The sequence below is a fragment of the Cotesia typhae genome, unplaced genomic scaffold, assembly GCF_013202065.1.
Source record: "Cotesia typhae breed Kobodo isofemale line unplaced genomic scaffold, CoteBio_Ctyphae contig_5, whole genome shotgun sequence".
NCBI classification, from domain to species: Eukaryota; Metazoa; Arthropoda; class Insecta; order Hymenoptera; family Braconidae; genus Cotesia; species Cotesia typhae.
In genome coordinates, this window is record NW_027423757.1 from 7,393,469 (window position 1) to 7,410,911 (window position 17,443).

Sequence of the window (17,443 nt, forward strand, 5' to 3'; positions counted from 1 at the left end):
CTTTCATTTATTTACTCGATACGTATTTACTTTTTTCTTGCTCCCTGTACTATGAATAGCTACTGAATTTAAAGACTTTAATTTATCCATTTAGACATTTTTTATTAAACTATCCTAGGGTCGTTTTATTTTCATGTTTAGAAGCTTCTTGAATTGAAATCATAAAAAATTGATTTCTATTCAAGACAAATAGACCAATTTATGTACATGTCTGAATATCTATTGATACTTGGCTAATCGTTCAATATTAAAACTATTTAATTGACATCCTCGGACACTAACGTCTGGCGAATTACAAACTACTTGACATTAATATAGTTTGCTTTCTGCTGTTTTTAAAAATATTCTAAAAATTTTTAAATATTAACTATGACTTGGCTCGAGGCATCCCAGCAAAAAATATTCAAAACCCGAAAAACCGTGAAGAATAAATTTGAAATTGATAAAAAATTCATTTTTCCATGTGTATAATTTTAAATCGTTAAAATATAGAAAATTCAAATACAAAAACTTTCTATTTGTCCTGTCCATACTATTCACCATATAAAAATATCGAAAAATAAAAAAATAATGCATTTACGTCCATCTTCAATGTATTATCAATGAATAAGAAGCAATATAAATTATAAAAATGTATTTATGGACTCACCAAACTGGATCGTCTCGCCAGATGACAAATTATTTAGTCCACATGAATAATTAACAACATAGGAATAGTTTGAAGATTAAATGTTACGTGTATGTAATCCTCTATACATTTATATGAGTGCTCTAAAATAACAGAGGTGTATAACCGCAATGAGCACGTGATTATATTACTTGATGTGTCAGGTATCTCCAGAAGTACCTTTCCTAGGTAGCATTGAAGCCAACTCGCACTGCAAACTCTTGGGTATATCCAGACTAAAAGCGTGTAAGTCGTGACGCAAAAGTCGTTTTATCGCTCTGAGGGAAATATCGCGTAGCGAATAGATGGGTAGTGTGATATGAACTTCAACCCTTGAAATGTGTTCAGGCAACTGATCTCGTGACATACCTAAGTACCGAGTGAACCAAGGCTGCGGGAAGAAAACGTCCTTACCCGCAGCTATAAATCTGAAAAAAAAATAAATAAAAAAAATACATATCAATGCTCAGTACTCACACTACGAGGTTTATGGCCAAAAAACAAAAATAATAATAATTTAAGACACTATATTTATTATGGTCATCAAATTGATTTGTTATTTAAACATAAAAAATGAATAAAAATTTTTTGTTTCTTCCATTTCATTCATCGTAAAAGGAAAATGAGGTATTTTTCATACAAGAAAAATATATCTGTTTTATTGCTATGTGTAACAGTATAATAATTTAAGGAAAATTAATTTGATTTATTTACCTGTCCCTTGTTTCATGTTCGACAAATATCCATGGGTGAGTAGCAAATGTATTGATATCTAATGTACCCAGAGGCTGCAGGATACTATAACGCACAGCCTGTCCGTGGTAATTAATCCATAGAACTTCAATCGGATATGATGTTGTATTGATGAACCGTATAAATGCTTTGTGTCGATCTTCAATAGACCTCAGTATCTCCGGCTCATTTGTACCCATTTAACCACTTTAGATTATAGATGATTGAAATTTGTTGACATTATTTTTTAATTTATTTTTGCTTTTACTTTTGCAAAAGCAGAGCAAACAACACATGGATGCAGTTGTCATTCGAATATTTATTATAGACACTGTAACTATGGACTCTGAACTCTGGATGGCATCGATAAATCACCGGATTGAATAAATACCAAGAATCTAAACAGTTTACCTGAAACATATTGAAAAGAATAAAAAATTTATAAATAAATAAAAAAAAAACTAAAAGTTTTATATTTTTACCCGAGCTAAAATACAATCGTTTTATTTTTAACAATGTTATGTATTATATTTGCACAAAATGCGTGCTCTTGCGGGTGCAGCGTGCCGCGAAACAAAAATTCTGCGTTAAAAGAGGGAGAGCATTACCAATATTGAAAGCTAAGCTTTCATCGGCTTATGAAAAGAAGAACAGTTGAAAAAACGGTAAAACTCCATTACAATTTTTTTTTTGTTTTTATTTATTTATATAGTTACATATTTATTTTTATTTTTATTTTCATTATTTCGTTATGTCATTTTGTGAGAATGCCCACAGGGACTTTTGTAAAGCATAAATCTTCTTTACTGTACTTTTATTTGGGCTTCATATTTTTCTGTTTCTCATTCCCTGGTTTTCTACTCAACTCTGCAGTGAAAAGACGTCCCACGAAAATGAACAATAAATAGGCAGGACTGAATTACATCAGGCAAAATAGCGGCCAAATAATGTAATTATTATTTACCGTAATATAACGAGAAAAATAATTAATAAACAATACTCCTACTGTAAGAGTTTAAATAAAAAATTTTTTATGTATTTTCTGAACAAAAGTGGATATTTAATGAAGAGTAGTTCAAGCAAAAATAATTATTTGTCGATAAATAGAATCAGGGGTATTCGGAATAAATAATTTTAAACTTCGTAAAATATAATAATCCATAAATGTAGATAGTGCTATTCTCAGTAATGAACGAAATAATATTACAAAATATGATGAAGTTACAATTATCTAACTATTCAATTAAATTAAAAATAATTATGATATTGTGATTTGATTAGCCAACTTTTTTTTATATTTAATTTAATGGGCTATCATTAGTTGGAGGACTATTCTTACCAAAAACTAGTTTTAAATTATTTTTGATAAAAGTAATAAATTTGGGGTAGGAACTTGGCACTAGTGGTCAAGACTAAAAATATAATTTTCCTTAAATGTATACATCCTTTCGGGTCAATTTTTTTTTTTTTTTTTAGTGTAGCGTATTAAGTAAGATTAACAAGTGCTTAAAAAAATATTGAAATAAAAATAGAAAACCAGGAAAACATTAACCCTCTCATGCAATGACTACGGAAACTTTAGCGTGTTGTATATCTCGGCTCATACACTGTGAATTTTTAAAAGCCTCTCTGGTGAAATGGATAGTGTACATAGCTATCTGGCACATAGAGTGTTGGTGTTGGTGGTGACGGGGCGCGATTGCAATAATCGTGGAATCGCGGTTTTGTGCAGTAGTTTCCGGTAAAAGTTTAGTTTAGCTTGTTGTATTTCTCGCGCTGGAGGTTTTCATTACTAGAATTACACTCAAATATACGGATAAAGACCCGACCAGTAGGGTTGGTTATACCAGTACATAGTATATAGTATACAGCACAGTGCATATAATAATAACGGTTAATACTGGTGTGACGAAAACAGACCGACAGTGTTTAACAGTAAATGAGAGAAAGGTAAAATATAGAAAAGCTAGAGAGGCAAAATGCTCAAACAGCTAATAGCAAAGCGGATAAGGTATTTCATCATTGCGGTGGTGGTACAACAAACAAAAGCTATTCGGAATAATATGAAATCCACCCTGCTGTGTCTTTTGTCGTTTTCATACACGGCCGTAATTAAAACGCGTGTATATTTGTCTCATGAATCACTAATTTATTTTGTAATCTAAAGCTCAAGGAGGAATTTTTATAACTAAGCTCTGCTAAAAAAGCTTTATTTGAATCTGTTAAGATTTATTCCATACAACGAGATTGGATATTCGGAAATGGAAAAATGGATAACAATTGAAATGGAAAAAAAAATTTAAAGCTGTTTGTTAACTTCAATTTGCTTTTTTCAATGCAATATTTAAGTTTTTTTATGAGCGAAATTTGAGCTAATATAGGAGCGGTTAGATCTATTAAATGTAACCACTAGTTCTATAAAGGCCCGAATTTATACTAGGGTTTTTAGATTGAGCGCTTAAAGCAAAAAAAAAAAAACCAATTACAGTTTTTATTATATCGTATTAAATTTTATAGCCGCTAAAAAGGTCAGGAATAATGAAAATTAACTTGTAGATAGTTATAAAAATGTTTAATGTGACCAATTTTATAATAACGTTAAATAATGTGTAGGGATTTTTAGAGATACTTTACTGTATTCTGTATATTATTATATTTTATTAAACAATATAAATTGTGCAATTTTATAAACAAAAAAAAAACAATTTCGAATAAAAAATAGTTAAATTTGAGATAAATATTTGTTTTTCCAAGCGATATTTCTTCGGCAATATATATTATTTCTCTGAGATTTATTTAGTAATTTATTGCGTTGTTATTTGACTTCGGAAAAATCGATGCTCTTACATTAATTTCTTTCTTCGGGTGGTGTTAAATCGTGTAGATTAGCAAAAGTCATCCGACACCTTTACTTCTGACGCTCTCGACTTAAGCTTGGATGAACTCTCTAGCAGAGCGTTGTACTGTAATTCGTGCTGTAATCACGGGTCTGCGAAGCATCTTCGTTTCAGTGGTGGGCGTATTACGAGGAAACGAATTATACGGCAACTGCACACGTAACCATTTTCTCGTCTACTTTCTGGTGATTCATTTAAAAGACACTAACTATTTACGTGCACGAGCACACCCCAAAGCAAGACTGAATCGTAAATAAAGATATTAAAGCACAATTAGCGTTGATAATTTGATGATTAAATGTTTTTATATAACCAAATCTGCAAGAATTAGAACACGAACAAGAAGAGCAAGAAAAAGAATGAGAAACAAATTTAATAATCTGATAATTAATAGACAAACTTTTCTTTTTAAAGTTTTAAGTGTAAGGAAATAAGAGAACATCCGTAATCATCATAATGTGGCTTCTCACTCCAACTTGTTCATGCTGCTCAGTTTCAATTATCGCTCCGTTAATTGGATTTTCCAAGAGAATTTTTATAGACGCAAGTATACAAAACACAGTGACGTTTAAAAGAAAAAGTTTTCCAACAAAACAAAAAAAAAAACAAATCGTAAAATAAAACCTCATTCACAATTACACTAATTTTTTATTAACTTTATTTATTCTTGTAGCTGAGTCCGAGTATACTTTTCTTTTCCATCCGAAGTAGATAATTTAAATATACAATAACATCACATCGCAGCGTAAACTTTATTCATTAAAGTTGTAAAACAATTTTTATGGCTTCCGTTTTAATCAGGCGTTGTTTATTGTCGCTGGCACATATTTCATCAAACACAAATCACAATAGAAGAAGTTAATCGAGGTTAAATAACATATTTCACAAGAAATATTTCCGTTTGTTGTGATCAATTGTCTTTATCTAACGCTTCTAATTTGCCGCAATATAAATGAATTGAAGAGAAATTTAATTATCTGTTATTTAGATTGAAGCTTCTTTTTTTTTTAACTTAGTATACGATTGTATTAAATAAATTTTCATGAAATTTTTATAGAAATTCAATTATTAAACAGTGTAATTCTAATTCTTTACGGAATTGGTTATCATATTTACAACAATAGTATTCATGGTCCATTCTTGCTGATATTTTTCATTTCCGTTAGTTGAATTATACTTTTATATTTTCTCGTTCTTGCATCCTCGTTTCGTTCGCTCTCATTATTTCGATTCAATCTTACTCGCTATGCAATTTAAATCTTCTTTTATTATCAACAATGAATATAAATTTTATATAAAATAAAACAAACACTTTTTTTTTTTTACTAAAGAATTCAGAGACGACTCAGTATCGAAACCATCAAATCAAAACTATAGTAATAATATAAAAGCAGACAATTTAAACAAATATGTATGCAGTAATCGAAATCGATGGAGCTTGAAAAATGTATACAAAATTGGCTACCAATATCAGATATTCTTGCGTGTCGCAATTTAATCCGGTAATTTGTGAATTTAGTTTCAGAATAGTTTAGTGATACCTTTAATTCACTGCGATGTTGCTATCATGAGGGTTAGTTTGAAACTGCAGTCCCAAAAGGTTCGAAACTTTTGCTACGTGCGGTTATCTTTCTCGTAATATAATTCGTTTAATGTAACTCAATAGGTGATGAATTTTTTAATGCAAGTGTTTTTCACCTTGAATATTCAATGAACTCCTGAAATTTTCATTGCTAATTAACTACCATTAACTCAAAACTTCATGTAATTTACAATTATCACTTGTATTGTATTTGTATTGAATTGTATTGTCAAATAATAAAAACCACCAATGATAAAGTTTTAGAAATTCTAATTTATACGAGTACACCTATTCCTGACATAACATCGATCCTTGATTAAATTTGGAATTATTCAGCCGAACCACTTACCTATAATGAATGTATTACTCCAAATTTACTTTGTTCTATTGTAATAATTTAAGTATCAACGTGAACCCATTAGCAGATGACTTATTTCCAGAGCATAAATTTAACATTAATTATTAAAGAATGCCATAAAACACTGAAACTTTTATCAATGAAAATTGTAACGTTAAGTACACCTAAATCTTCAACAAATTTTATGTTTTGGAGTGTTCAATTTGACATATTTTTAATTTTTTATTATACCTTCTGTGGTGCTAAAAGTTCAAATTAAACGTAAGCGAAAAAATATAAATAAAGAATTAAAAATTTTCAACGAACAAAATTTAATTAAAATACTTTTATTTCATATTAAGTTCAGCCAGCACACAGCAAATATTTTCAACAAAAGTCTACTTATACACCGAATTTATCACCCGGCGTCACTAAAAACGAATTAACTTGGATGAATTTAACGTCATAAACACATACATCTATCCATATTATATTATATGCAAAAGTATGTACATCATAACGCTGTAAATTTACTTCCAACTCTCTTGAACAGCGAGAAGAGTAGATATCAACACTCGTACGCGGTACAAAACTCGACAAAACTATAATATATACATGAACATGTACAATATACATAACACCAAAATTTACCACATAAAATCGTGGCATGTCCTTGGCAAGGGAACCAAATCTGTACATATTTGTATATAGATATTAATATCATAAGAGCACAAAGAAGTATGTAACGTAGTGCAAGACTAAACAGGAGAAATGAAAACGCGTATATATGTGTATATTTATACATATATACCTACTATTAGTAAGTACACCTGAATGAATTAACATCCTTCCAGACACAAGTGCTTCACTCTTACTTAGCTATCCAACTAGGGTCTCTTCATCTTCTCAGTGCAGTGCTAAGTTATGCAATGCTATGCCATACTTATTCACCATAACTATCTCAGAGACTCATACCAACAACACCCCAGGGATATTTATTCACTCCTCCAGCTGAAAAGAGTCTACTTAGTGATGCGAGAGTGAGAATACCGCTGAAATAAAAGAAACTGAAACGCTCTACACGAAAAAAATGACACTTTTAGCAGAACCGTCAGGACAACCATTAACGACATTTATATTGCACGAGTCTCGCTCAATTTAGCTACGAAAAAAGTTTAAGAATGAATGAACACTCGAGTAGGTAATTTTAAAACCTACTTGAGGACATCCGAAGTCTGATTTATCCCCCGGGCTCTCGGACTCGAGCTGAGGTTCATTAAATACACTCCGTAAAGCCGTTTCGCCGGGAAACGGTAAAAATGCATCAGACAAAAGATAAGAGATAGCAAGACAATAAAGAACTCAGAACAAAGAAAATGACAATAATTATCTTAATTGCTCCAATGTTACAGATTCTTTATATTAATTATTTTAATCTTACTGACATTATTTCAATTAGAGCTGGCCATCGGTATCGGGGATAATAGGTTATTAAAAATTAAGTGGTGCATTAAGACTTCCGAAAAAAGTCTTCTTTAAAAGCTCGAACTTAATGCGTCTGAAGCGAAGCGTTGAAAGCGTTGAGACATTCAATAAAACGTAAATCAGGTGGCTGGAAGTACGAAGATAAAATAAAAAGAAAGACATCTGACAAAAAATTGTATCAGAAAATTGGAAAATACTTGAAGCACTTGGCAACTGAATAGAGACAATAGAAAGGATTCCCTCGAGAGAAACCCTTGGATCTTCGGGGTAGACTCTAACAGATATACCTACCTCCAGATGTCAGTGGGTATAGTCTTCGAGAAGAAATGAGGATGTCCAAGTATGCCGTAGGCAAAAAGAGATGATTGCATCTCGTAACGCGTCGCTACAGTGCTTCCAAATCGGTAGGCTAATGCAAAGCTGGTGTACTTGGTCAAAAGAGGAGAAGAAGCGATAGAAGAAGAAGAATAAGAAGAGAAGCATGAGACTATATTATCTACATATACATAGAGATGGGGTATTAGTGGAGCTTTATGCATGTGGCGCAGTATTTGCATGCTATTAGCTTCTTTTTGTCCGTCTCCTTTGGCCGTCTTTGGACTTAAGCCTGAAGCAGTTAGATGAAGAGGGTGAATATTTGCAACTAAAATAGAATAGCAGTGCTTTATAATATCATCAAAAGTGGTTAGTGGTGGTATGGTTGTGGCTACTAGCATAGATTGGTATTCGTTTGAGTAAGTACCACCAATTTAAATACAGATGATAGTTAATGACGAGGAAATGCTGGTTTGATTCAGCTTAAGTATGGTTGTACTGAGGTACTCACTCATCCCAGTAAAGAGTGATTAAGCTTTTGATTATAATGGTTCAGGTATCTTCGATGTCTATTTTCCTCAAAGATCCTGCGGTTACGATTGTAAAGTTGTCATCAGTGCCCTCACTTTACCAAATTAAACCACATGACCGGGCTGCTTTGAGTCGCATTAATGACAAGTTAACTCTCGGTCTAAATCGGCTTTTACGGAATAAGTCAAATTTTAAACCGTCTACGTAGACGACTACGTAGATGTCAAGATTTAATCCCAACTGACTGAATACTTGAATAAATTGAATTCAGGGAATTAATGACTGAAATAAAATTGTAAGACAAAAGAGGCAAAAGAAGGGTTGATTTTATTGGTCAGATACTATGACCAGACTAATGCGAGTCTGTTAGTACGATGGGCTTTTGTCACGAGACAAATCTATGAATTATTCATCGACATTCACCACTGCTTTGAGATTTATTTACTACCTTCGATCGAGATCTACGAGTCCTGTTTTGTGTATAAAATAATATATTTCAAAGCGAATCTGTCTTTGAATCTGGGTTGAGTTTCAAGACGGATATATAATAGATACAAATATACAGAAATACAGAGATATATTGAGAGGAAGAGAATGACAGGGGAAGGGGGAGGGGAAAGTTAAATCAATTTTCACGGTTTGAGTTGACGATTGGAAATTCTCTTTGAGAATATTTGTACATAGTAGATCTAGATAAATTGTTAATTAAAACTTGGGTTAAAGTGGTTTTCGAAGTCAAATTCTGATTTTGATTATGTTTACTACTGTTTATATAGGAGTTGAGTTTCGGTATTGTTTATTTTAAAAGTTTATTCGTTTCATGTTTATATGATAAATTCGTTTAATATTAATAAATATGATATACTATATAATGCACAAAGTTTTACTTGATCCACTACATAATATAATATAATATAATAAATATGACAAAAATTTCAAGTTAGCAGAAAATAAAGTGAAGTTGTACAAAATTAATTAAATTTGAAAAGAAACCCGTCAACTGTCTTTGAAGATATTTACGTAATTAAATGAATGTTCAATATAATATAAAAAATATTATTTTTACGACAAAAAATTTCAATTTAATATAAAGTTATTTTTCAATAGACAAAAAATACTCTTTGAGGATTCATTTAATATATAAATCTGTATTATGTGTATAGTACAGCAACAATATTGAATTCGGAACTAATCAATGCAGGTACACAGTATACTGAGTATTTATAAAGCCTTTGGAATATCAATGTATATAATATAAACGAGCTGATCCAGTCTTGATCGAAGTAAAGCAGTTGACTTGAATCAAGTGATCCGAGCTTACACAGCGGGTGGCCTGAAGGAAAATTACCTCGGTTTCTGACGACGACGACTACCACGATGATGATACGTTTATATATCCATGTTATGTCTCGATGGTGTCGCCGTAGGAGTACCTTCAGTTCTCGGCCGTCTGTCAAACCCATCCCTTTACTACTAGACTCATCCGGGTTCGCTCCAGGTGGTCTTTTGCTTCCGTCTCTGCTGAACAGAGACACTGCTAAAAATTACCTCAATACTCGTACCTATAAAATACACACCTCTTTGTATTCTCTGTCATAGCAGATTCATCGAACGACATTTTATACAACTTCTCTAGGAAAAACTTTACAAAAGGAATTCCACCGGAATGAAACCGAGCAGAAACCGAAATAGAAATAACACAACGAAACTATTGATCAATGTGGATTCAAAAGCAAACCAATAAAGCTCTACATAATTTAAGCTTTGAGATGAGACTAAAGATTACTGATCAGCAAGCTAAAACTCTATAACTAATTGCAAATACAAAGGAGCAAGTTTTTTTTTTTTTTTGGAAAACTCATTGTTTGTTATTGCAAGAAAGCTCTGTATTAGAAAGTTTAGTTACAGTTTTTTACTTCTCCGAACAAAGTCTGAATCCACTATCAGTGTACTACACTCTGTACAATAAAGAAAAAAAAAAACAACGAAATCTGTCGGGTATAAAAGCCAAGGAAAGATCTACGGGAAATATATAGACAACTTTTAAATCAGCACGTATCAACTGGAGATCCTCGTTGATGGACTTTGGAAAAAGTTTTCTGTTCGTCCGTCGTTAGTTCTAACTTACACTTCGTCTCACACTTTATGTTCTCTAATTGGTCTGTGAACTTAGCTTCCGCCTCAGCCAGCAAACGTTTCCTACCAACGAGCCAAGCAAGCAGAGCAGAGTAGAGGCTGCCTTACTCGAGTTTAAAAGGGGATTATAGTCGTTCAAGTGAACATGAACAGAAAGGACAAACTTTTATAACATGATATTATCCTACTCTCACTACCGTTCTGGGAGCACGCCTCCAACCAAGATATTAAACAGCAAAGCTGACAGTTTGCTAAATAGAAACTAAACATTATTTAAAATACACAGACACAGCCACCAGAGAATCTCTTAGTAGTGATTAATGAGCTTTAATAATGACTTGAGGCAACTTTAAGTGGTTCTTGTCGGAAAATAACCTCCCAGACAACATTAAATCTGTTGAAATAATTCCCCTAACGTGAGGCACATTACAACCAACTACAGATCTCACGTGTGTTTCTGTTAGCAACCGTCCAGACAGTAGTCGACAGTCGTGTGTGTACACACGCCTGTCTGTCAAGTTAAAGTCGCTTGCCCAGCAAAACGGCGACCCTTCTCAGACTGCCGTGCAAACGTACCAACCAACTTCTCTGCTGAAGAGACAAGGACGAGAAAAGGAGATAGGACCATAATATGGACGTGTACACAAGTAAATAGAGAAAGGGACGGATGTGGACCAAGTAGGACAAAGAACTAGTCGACAGATAGTAGTCAAAACGCCTCAGGCTAGATGTTGAACATTGTGGGCTCCAGAAATACTCGAGATGAAGAAAGGTAAGAACGAGAACAACGAATAAGAGAAGGATTCCAAGTTAATCCACAACAAAGCCATAGAATACTCTTCTCTAGTCTACTGGACTCCTCATCACACTAGTTGACTCTGGGTATAGCTTTAACTTCAGTTCCAACTCCAGCTCTGTTAAACTTGCTTTAAAACTCGTTCTGCTCCTAATTCATTTCATACTTCTTATTCTATTCTATCAGTCCGTCCTACTTGTGATCCTGCTGGAGCATCTTCATTTTGTTTTCCTCAGAAAGGATCGTCCAGGCTTCGAGCCTCCGGCAACTTTTCCACGTTTAGCTCTGGCTCAACTTAATGCGTATTCCAATGTCATCACTGCTTCTACAATCTTTAGCCACAACTTTTCGTGTAATGTGACTCGCTGTCTCAGGAAAGGGATTATTTAAAACAAAAAACGTGTACCAGTTTTGAGGTAATTATATGGACTAACTGCTATGTTTATTTTTTTTATAGGAAACTTTATTTCCGTCCTACAAGTTTTCTCGTAAATCATTTTATTTTTTGAGGTGATTTTGATAATTAAAAAGTTTTTTTTTTTTTTTTTCGCGTTGATAGTCATTTTAATGCGAATATAATCTTGGATTTTAATGAATGTATTTACCGATAATGATAATGAACGAGGAAATGATATTAAATAAATGTTTGAAAATTTTAACCAGCAAACAAATTGAGTTTCGATGAGGGAAACTTTAAAGGAATTCTTTTCTGTGATTGTTGAGAGGCGAGTATTCATACTATTTTAACTCGGAATTTGATTTTGATTTTAATTTACCTCAATTGTTTGTTTTATTGAAATATGTGAATAACTTTTACGTGCAAACACCAATTCGATGAATGTTGAATGAATGTTGAGAATAACTCGAAAAATTAAAACAAACATTGAGTTTTTTAATTTCAATTATTAAGGGAATACAAATTTTTTAACAAAAAAATTTTTTTCATCATTCCCTAAATGTTATTATATGTGTTTATTAAATTTATGTTCTATCATATTATATATTAAGTAATAAACAATCAATTACTTGGTAACAATTACGTTGTAACTTTGTTAATTAAGATCCTGAATTAAACTTTACGGACTAAAGCTGGGGTATTTTGTGAAAATGAGGTGTACTGAATAAGTGTGTACAGGTAAATGGGTAAATGCGCAATCTCCGAGCTTTCAGTATACAAACATCACCGCTAATGACATTCTCGTCGTCGCCGTCGTCAATAGCGAGACACACCACTCTAGTGGCTAGTGTGCGGTTTCCGTATACTGTACACATGAACCCAACACTTTGGTGACTCTAGAGATTTCCAACGTAATTAAATGGATCTAATAATTCACATCTACAAAATAAGCCCCCTTTGCTAAAATTCACCTCCAAACTCTCACTCTCTTCTACACCATCTATATATATATATATATATTGATATTTTACAAAATTCGCTCCCTCTGTTCTGTAATAGCATAATCACAGATATTATTATAAACGTAAAAATATCCATCACCGACAACTTCCCGCTTCCAGATTAATTATTTTGTTGATTTATAATCATGTAGAGCGCAGACATACATTAAAAATGGACAGTGTTAATATGTAAAACTCAAATGGAATTACGAAATAAATTAACGCCGATTCACGAACACAAGAGTTATATTCAAATCCCTGTGATTTATTTTTGCGTGTTTATTAAAATAATGGGTTAAAAAAATGAAAAATGTAATAAAAATAAAAATAAATTCTACATAAACGAAAAAACTAAAACAAAATTATCTTTTTCTAAATGATTCTTTGTAATGATTTTGTAAGATAATTTGTAAATTGAGCGAAGTATGTTTTAATAACTAACCAAAATCGCTTGAAATTGATATGAATACTAATTGGTGTGCCAATTAAAGTGTAAATGGAAGATGGAGATGTAATAGATTTAACGGAGTTTATCCTTCGGCAGGTTTGCTTTCACAGCTTTGTAATACAGAGTTTTGATAGAGAACTGATAGGACCACTATGCTCGTACAACCCTTTCCCTTTTATGCAACTTTAGACTGTTATGTAGAAGATAGGCTATAGAATAGACTCTAGACTCAACACTAGACGCTAGTCTGTAGATTGGAGTACTCTTGTTTGTACACTGGTTACCACAATGATGGTAACGGTGACAGTGGTTGTTTGGTATGGGAAGCATACTGGTCTTCTCAGTGTGTACTGTATACTATATGGTATACAGGAGTATGAAGAGGAAATAGAACACATCTATGTGGGAAACCACCAAACCCGCTTCTCTGTAACTCAATTAATTTTAATTGATCTGTAGATCGTTTTGGAGCTAATATTTATATTTTTACTAATTTTTCTTTTTAGCCTTGACTAGTAGTGGTACATTATTCACCGCGGCGGGCTATTTTATACGGCAAATTTAACGAGTGAGCTTCATTTTGCTAATCAAATATTTACATTCTTCAATAATTATCTTCACTTTTTTGTGAAAAGTCAACTTTTAATCGAGCTTTATTGTAGAACGATATTTGAAAACAAAAGAATACTCTAACGTGACCTATATTATCTAAAACAGTAGAAGACAGTAATGTTTACTCTGAAATTTTCTTTTAACGGTAAAAATAAAATATTTGATTCAGATAAACCAATTTGATTTCACAAATATCTTTGCACAACGGGTAATTATGTTTGCTGCGACTAAATACGACAGTTTACATTGATCAAATTATTATTTGACTTCAATTATTTATCCGCCGGAAACAAATAATTAATTTACGATAAGAAAATGGTATTTGAAGTTAATTTAAGATTGTCGCGTCAGTATTATAAATATATATTTGACGGTATACTTTAAAAGATTTTCCAAAATTTTTTTTTAACTCTTTTTTAAACTATCATCACTAGTCAAAAAAACAATCATTTGAATTTTACATAAAAAGTTTATATTAAAAAATCTTAAAATTCCTTTATAAGGAAAATAAGAAAAAAATAATTATCCTGTACTAGTTATTTTCTGGTTTCAAACGAGTCTAACCTCTAATCGGTATCTGTAACATATTAATATTAATATTGCATCAAGTACAGCCCTCAGCAGAATATAGACAGGTTATTATAAGGGTATATATTAAAGATAAATGCTTATAGAATTATCGTTTGGTAAATGAATGTCCTTTAAGCTTGTAGGAATAACCGTAGTATTGAGCTGCCTCGATTAAAGTGCTCAGACAATCTCATCTCTCTATCTCGACTTGAAGCGTCCCTGCCCTAAATGGATTATCCAAGATTAGCCAATAATTGAAGTCTAATTGCTTTACGTAGACTTAAATCTGGGTACTTTATTACTTAACGTAAGCGTAGGTACCATACAATATTAAATCTAAAAAATAAACCCTCCCTCATACCAATATTTATTCTATAGCTAGAAATTAGTTTTAAATCTTTCGTTACATCAAAGAGCGTTTAATTAACATCAAAGTTGATGCTTATTAAATAAACGTTCACGTCGTATCGCTGTAAAGAATGTGTGTATAATACTATCGCTATATCCTTCACTCGATTATTTCTGGACGAGTAATTAAACCAAGCGTTAAATTTCATTTTTTTCTTAAACGAAACGTCGATATGTGAATGATAATTTAAAAACATGAAAGGCGATTTCTAACAGCGTAATATATTTAATGGCCAATTTTAGTGGTTTTGAAACGTTTGTTTTATTGCCCGGAGAAATTGAATATATTTTCTTGGTGAGGTAACATCTTTTTAACAACTTAAAGTCTGTTATTAAAGAAAATAATCCTTTGAAAGCGGTATTTTAAATGAAGAAAGGGAATTCTTTTTTTCATAAACGAATAATTTATAAGAGACGTCAGTGTTTTCGATTTGTCGGCTGTCGCTATTGAAAATTATACAACTCAGTCATTTCACTGTTATTTTTCTACAGGCTACATTGACGGCAGTACTTTATTGCAGGTGTATTGGTAGGTTTCGCTGTACTGGAGCTAATAAATAAATAAATATACCTTACGCTTACAAAGTGTACATTTTTTTGCTCATACGTATAAGAACACGTAGAGAAATTTCAGTAGCAGAGCAGAGAACAGAGAGCAGAGAGCTGAAAAAAGTAAAGAGAAAAGAGCACCGGCGAGTAGCTGTCGATACCAGTTACTCGTTTTATTTCTTCGGGTAGAGCGGAGTCGAGACGACAAGGAATGGGTGAACAGGCTAATAACAAAGCTGGCTCACATAACGAAGCATCGACGACAACCAAGCGGAGTTGCGAGTACCAGGGTAAAGGGTGAGGTTTTGTGGAGGATGCCTGGATGGTTGGTTGGCTGGTTGGCTGACTGGATGCTGGTTGGGGTAGTAGTTCGAATACCCTCTCAACTCTCAACCTTGCCCTCTGGTCTAGTCGACATTCCCATGTTCCTGGTGATGCAAACGTGCTAATTTACCACCGACAAGTTTTCCCCAATACAATGCAACCAAAAAGAATCACTCGGTTGGGAGAAAATAAAAATAAATTCTAGGGTGAGGTTTTAAATTATTCTCCGCACAACCTGGGAAAAATATTAGAAATAAAAAAAAAACAACTCCTTTTTTTGTATATTAATTCCGGCCGAACAATATTCTCTGCGTAGAATAAATAAATTTTGTGGCTTTGTTGCTTCAATTATTATCATTGTTTGCAAATTCCTACGGGGATGAATAAAAATTAAAAAAATATTGGGACAAGTTTTGATGTCCGAGGAATATAATCTGATTGATTTTACAAGGGTGTCCATATCAGAGAGATCAAGAGTTAGAAAAATGAAAAAAATTACCTCACTCGTAGAAGAATTAATTAGCTATTAATTAATTTATTTAATGAGAAACAATTGAATTATTTAGTAGATAAGAATAACTTTTTTTTTAATTTTGATAGAAATTTTGTTTAACGAAGAAGTATATTTATTAACATTCCCCTGAAGTTTAAAACATTGTTATTGAAATAAAAAATTGATAAGAAAAGAATTTAATTATTTTAGCTGTAAATCAGTTTCACATCAAAGACATGCACACTGTTTAATTTTATTTATGTATTTAATTTTAATGCCAAGGCAAAGGTCGAATGGCAAAAGTACATATTTAATGAGGCCACGATAATATTGAACTGAAAAACCTTGGTTAAATTTATTTTCTAATGTGTCATGAGATTGAAAATTAAGTCCAACAAAATTTTTCCATCGTGAAAAAATTATTTATTCAGTTTTTAAATTCATTTAGTGTCAAAAAATCCTTTAATCAGTGTTGACATTTTCAAAGCAAGTTTTGGTTTCGTTAAAAAAAAATAATTATTAATATGATTTTTTAATTATATAGAATACTAATTGTAATATCGTGGATAAACTCGAATATGCGGATCTATTTTTTGAGAATTACCAGAGCGCATCTATTTAATTATCATCAGGATACCGGTGACGAGAAAACAAAAGCATTATTGAATTATAGTATGGCGCGGAATAATTTTTATTTTTGACTCGTTTGTTTAATGGACAGGTAATAATTGTTAATTACCGTTTTCAAAGGACGCTGGGTAATCCTATATTAATATTGTTGGTAATATTTTAATAATATCTACACTGAAGCCATGTGATTCGACATAACAGTAGACCCGAACGATATTTTGCGTAAATAATTCCCATACGCAGTATTCGAGTTGATACAAACAAAAAATAAAAGTAAAACCAAAAACAGGCAATCCATTGAAGAAAATGTTAAATATTAATCCTGTCAGTTTGATAAATAAAGTAAAAATGAAAAGTATTATATAAAACAATAGCGGCTTTGTTTCTACGTCAACATCGAATTCAATTTGCAAATGGCTTACGACCATACCGATGAGTGGATTGTTGTTTGCTGAGTGAAGATATTGATGAATAGCACCTGCATACTGTATTGTGTACGTCGATTCAATAAAGTAGGTGAAACTGTTAAAAAA

General features: G+C 32.2%; 2 protein-coding genes across 3 annotated transcripts in view; both read right to left on the reverse strand.

Moving 5' to 3' along the window:
- Ph4alphaefb (prolyl 4-hydroxylase subunit alpha-1) overlaps positions 1 to 807 on the reverse strand; it is a 103,449-nt gene extending 102,642 nt beyond the window's left edge. The window contains exon 1 of one of the 2 annotated variants that reach the window (XM_074247550.1): positions 650 to 807. The gene's annotated coding sequence lies outside the window, so the exon portion shown is untranslated. The remainder of the gene's footprint in view (positions 1 to 649) is intronic. The other variant, XM_074247548.1, reaches the window with a different exon arrangement.
- The window catches only part of LOC141530456 (von Hippel-Lindau tumor suppressor homolog), a 30,113-nt gene continuing 13,360 nt past the window's right edge, over positions 691 to 17,443 (reverse strand). Inside the window, exons 2-3 of the mRNA XM_074247551.1 lie at positions 1,382 to 1,810; positions 691 to 1,095 (exon numbers count right to left, since the gene is read on the reverse strand). Of these exons, the coding sequence (XP_074103652.1) occupies positions 828 to 1,095; positions 1,382 to 1,599 (486 nt within the window). The 5' untranslated portion in view covers positions 1,600 to 1,810 and the 3' untranslated portion in view covers positions 691 to 827. The remainder of the gene's footprint in view (positions 1,096 to 1,381; positions 1,811 to 17,443) is intronic.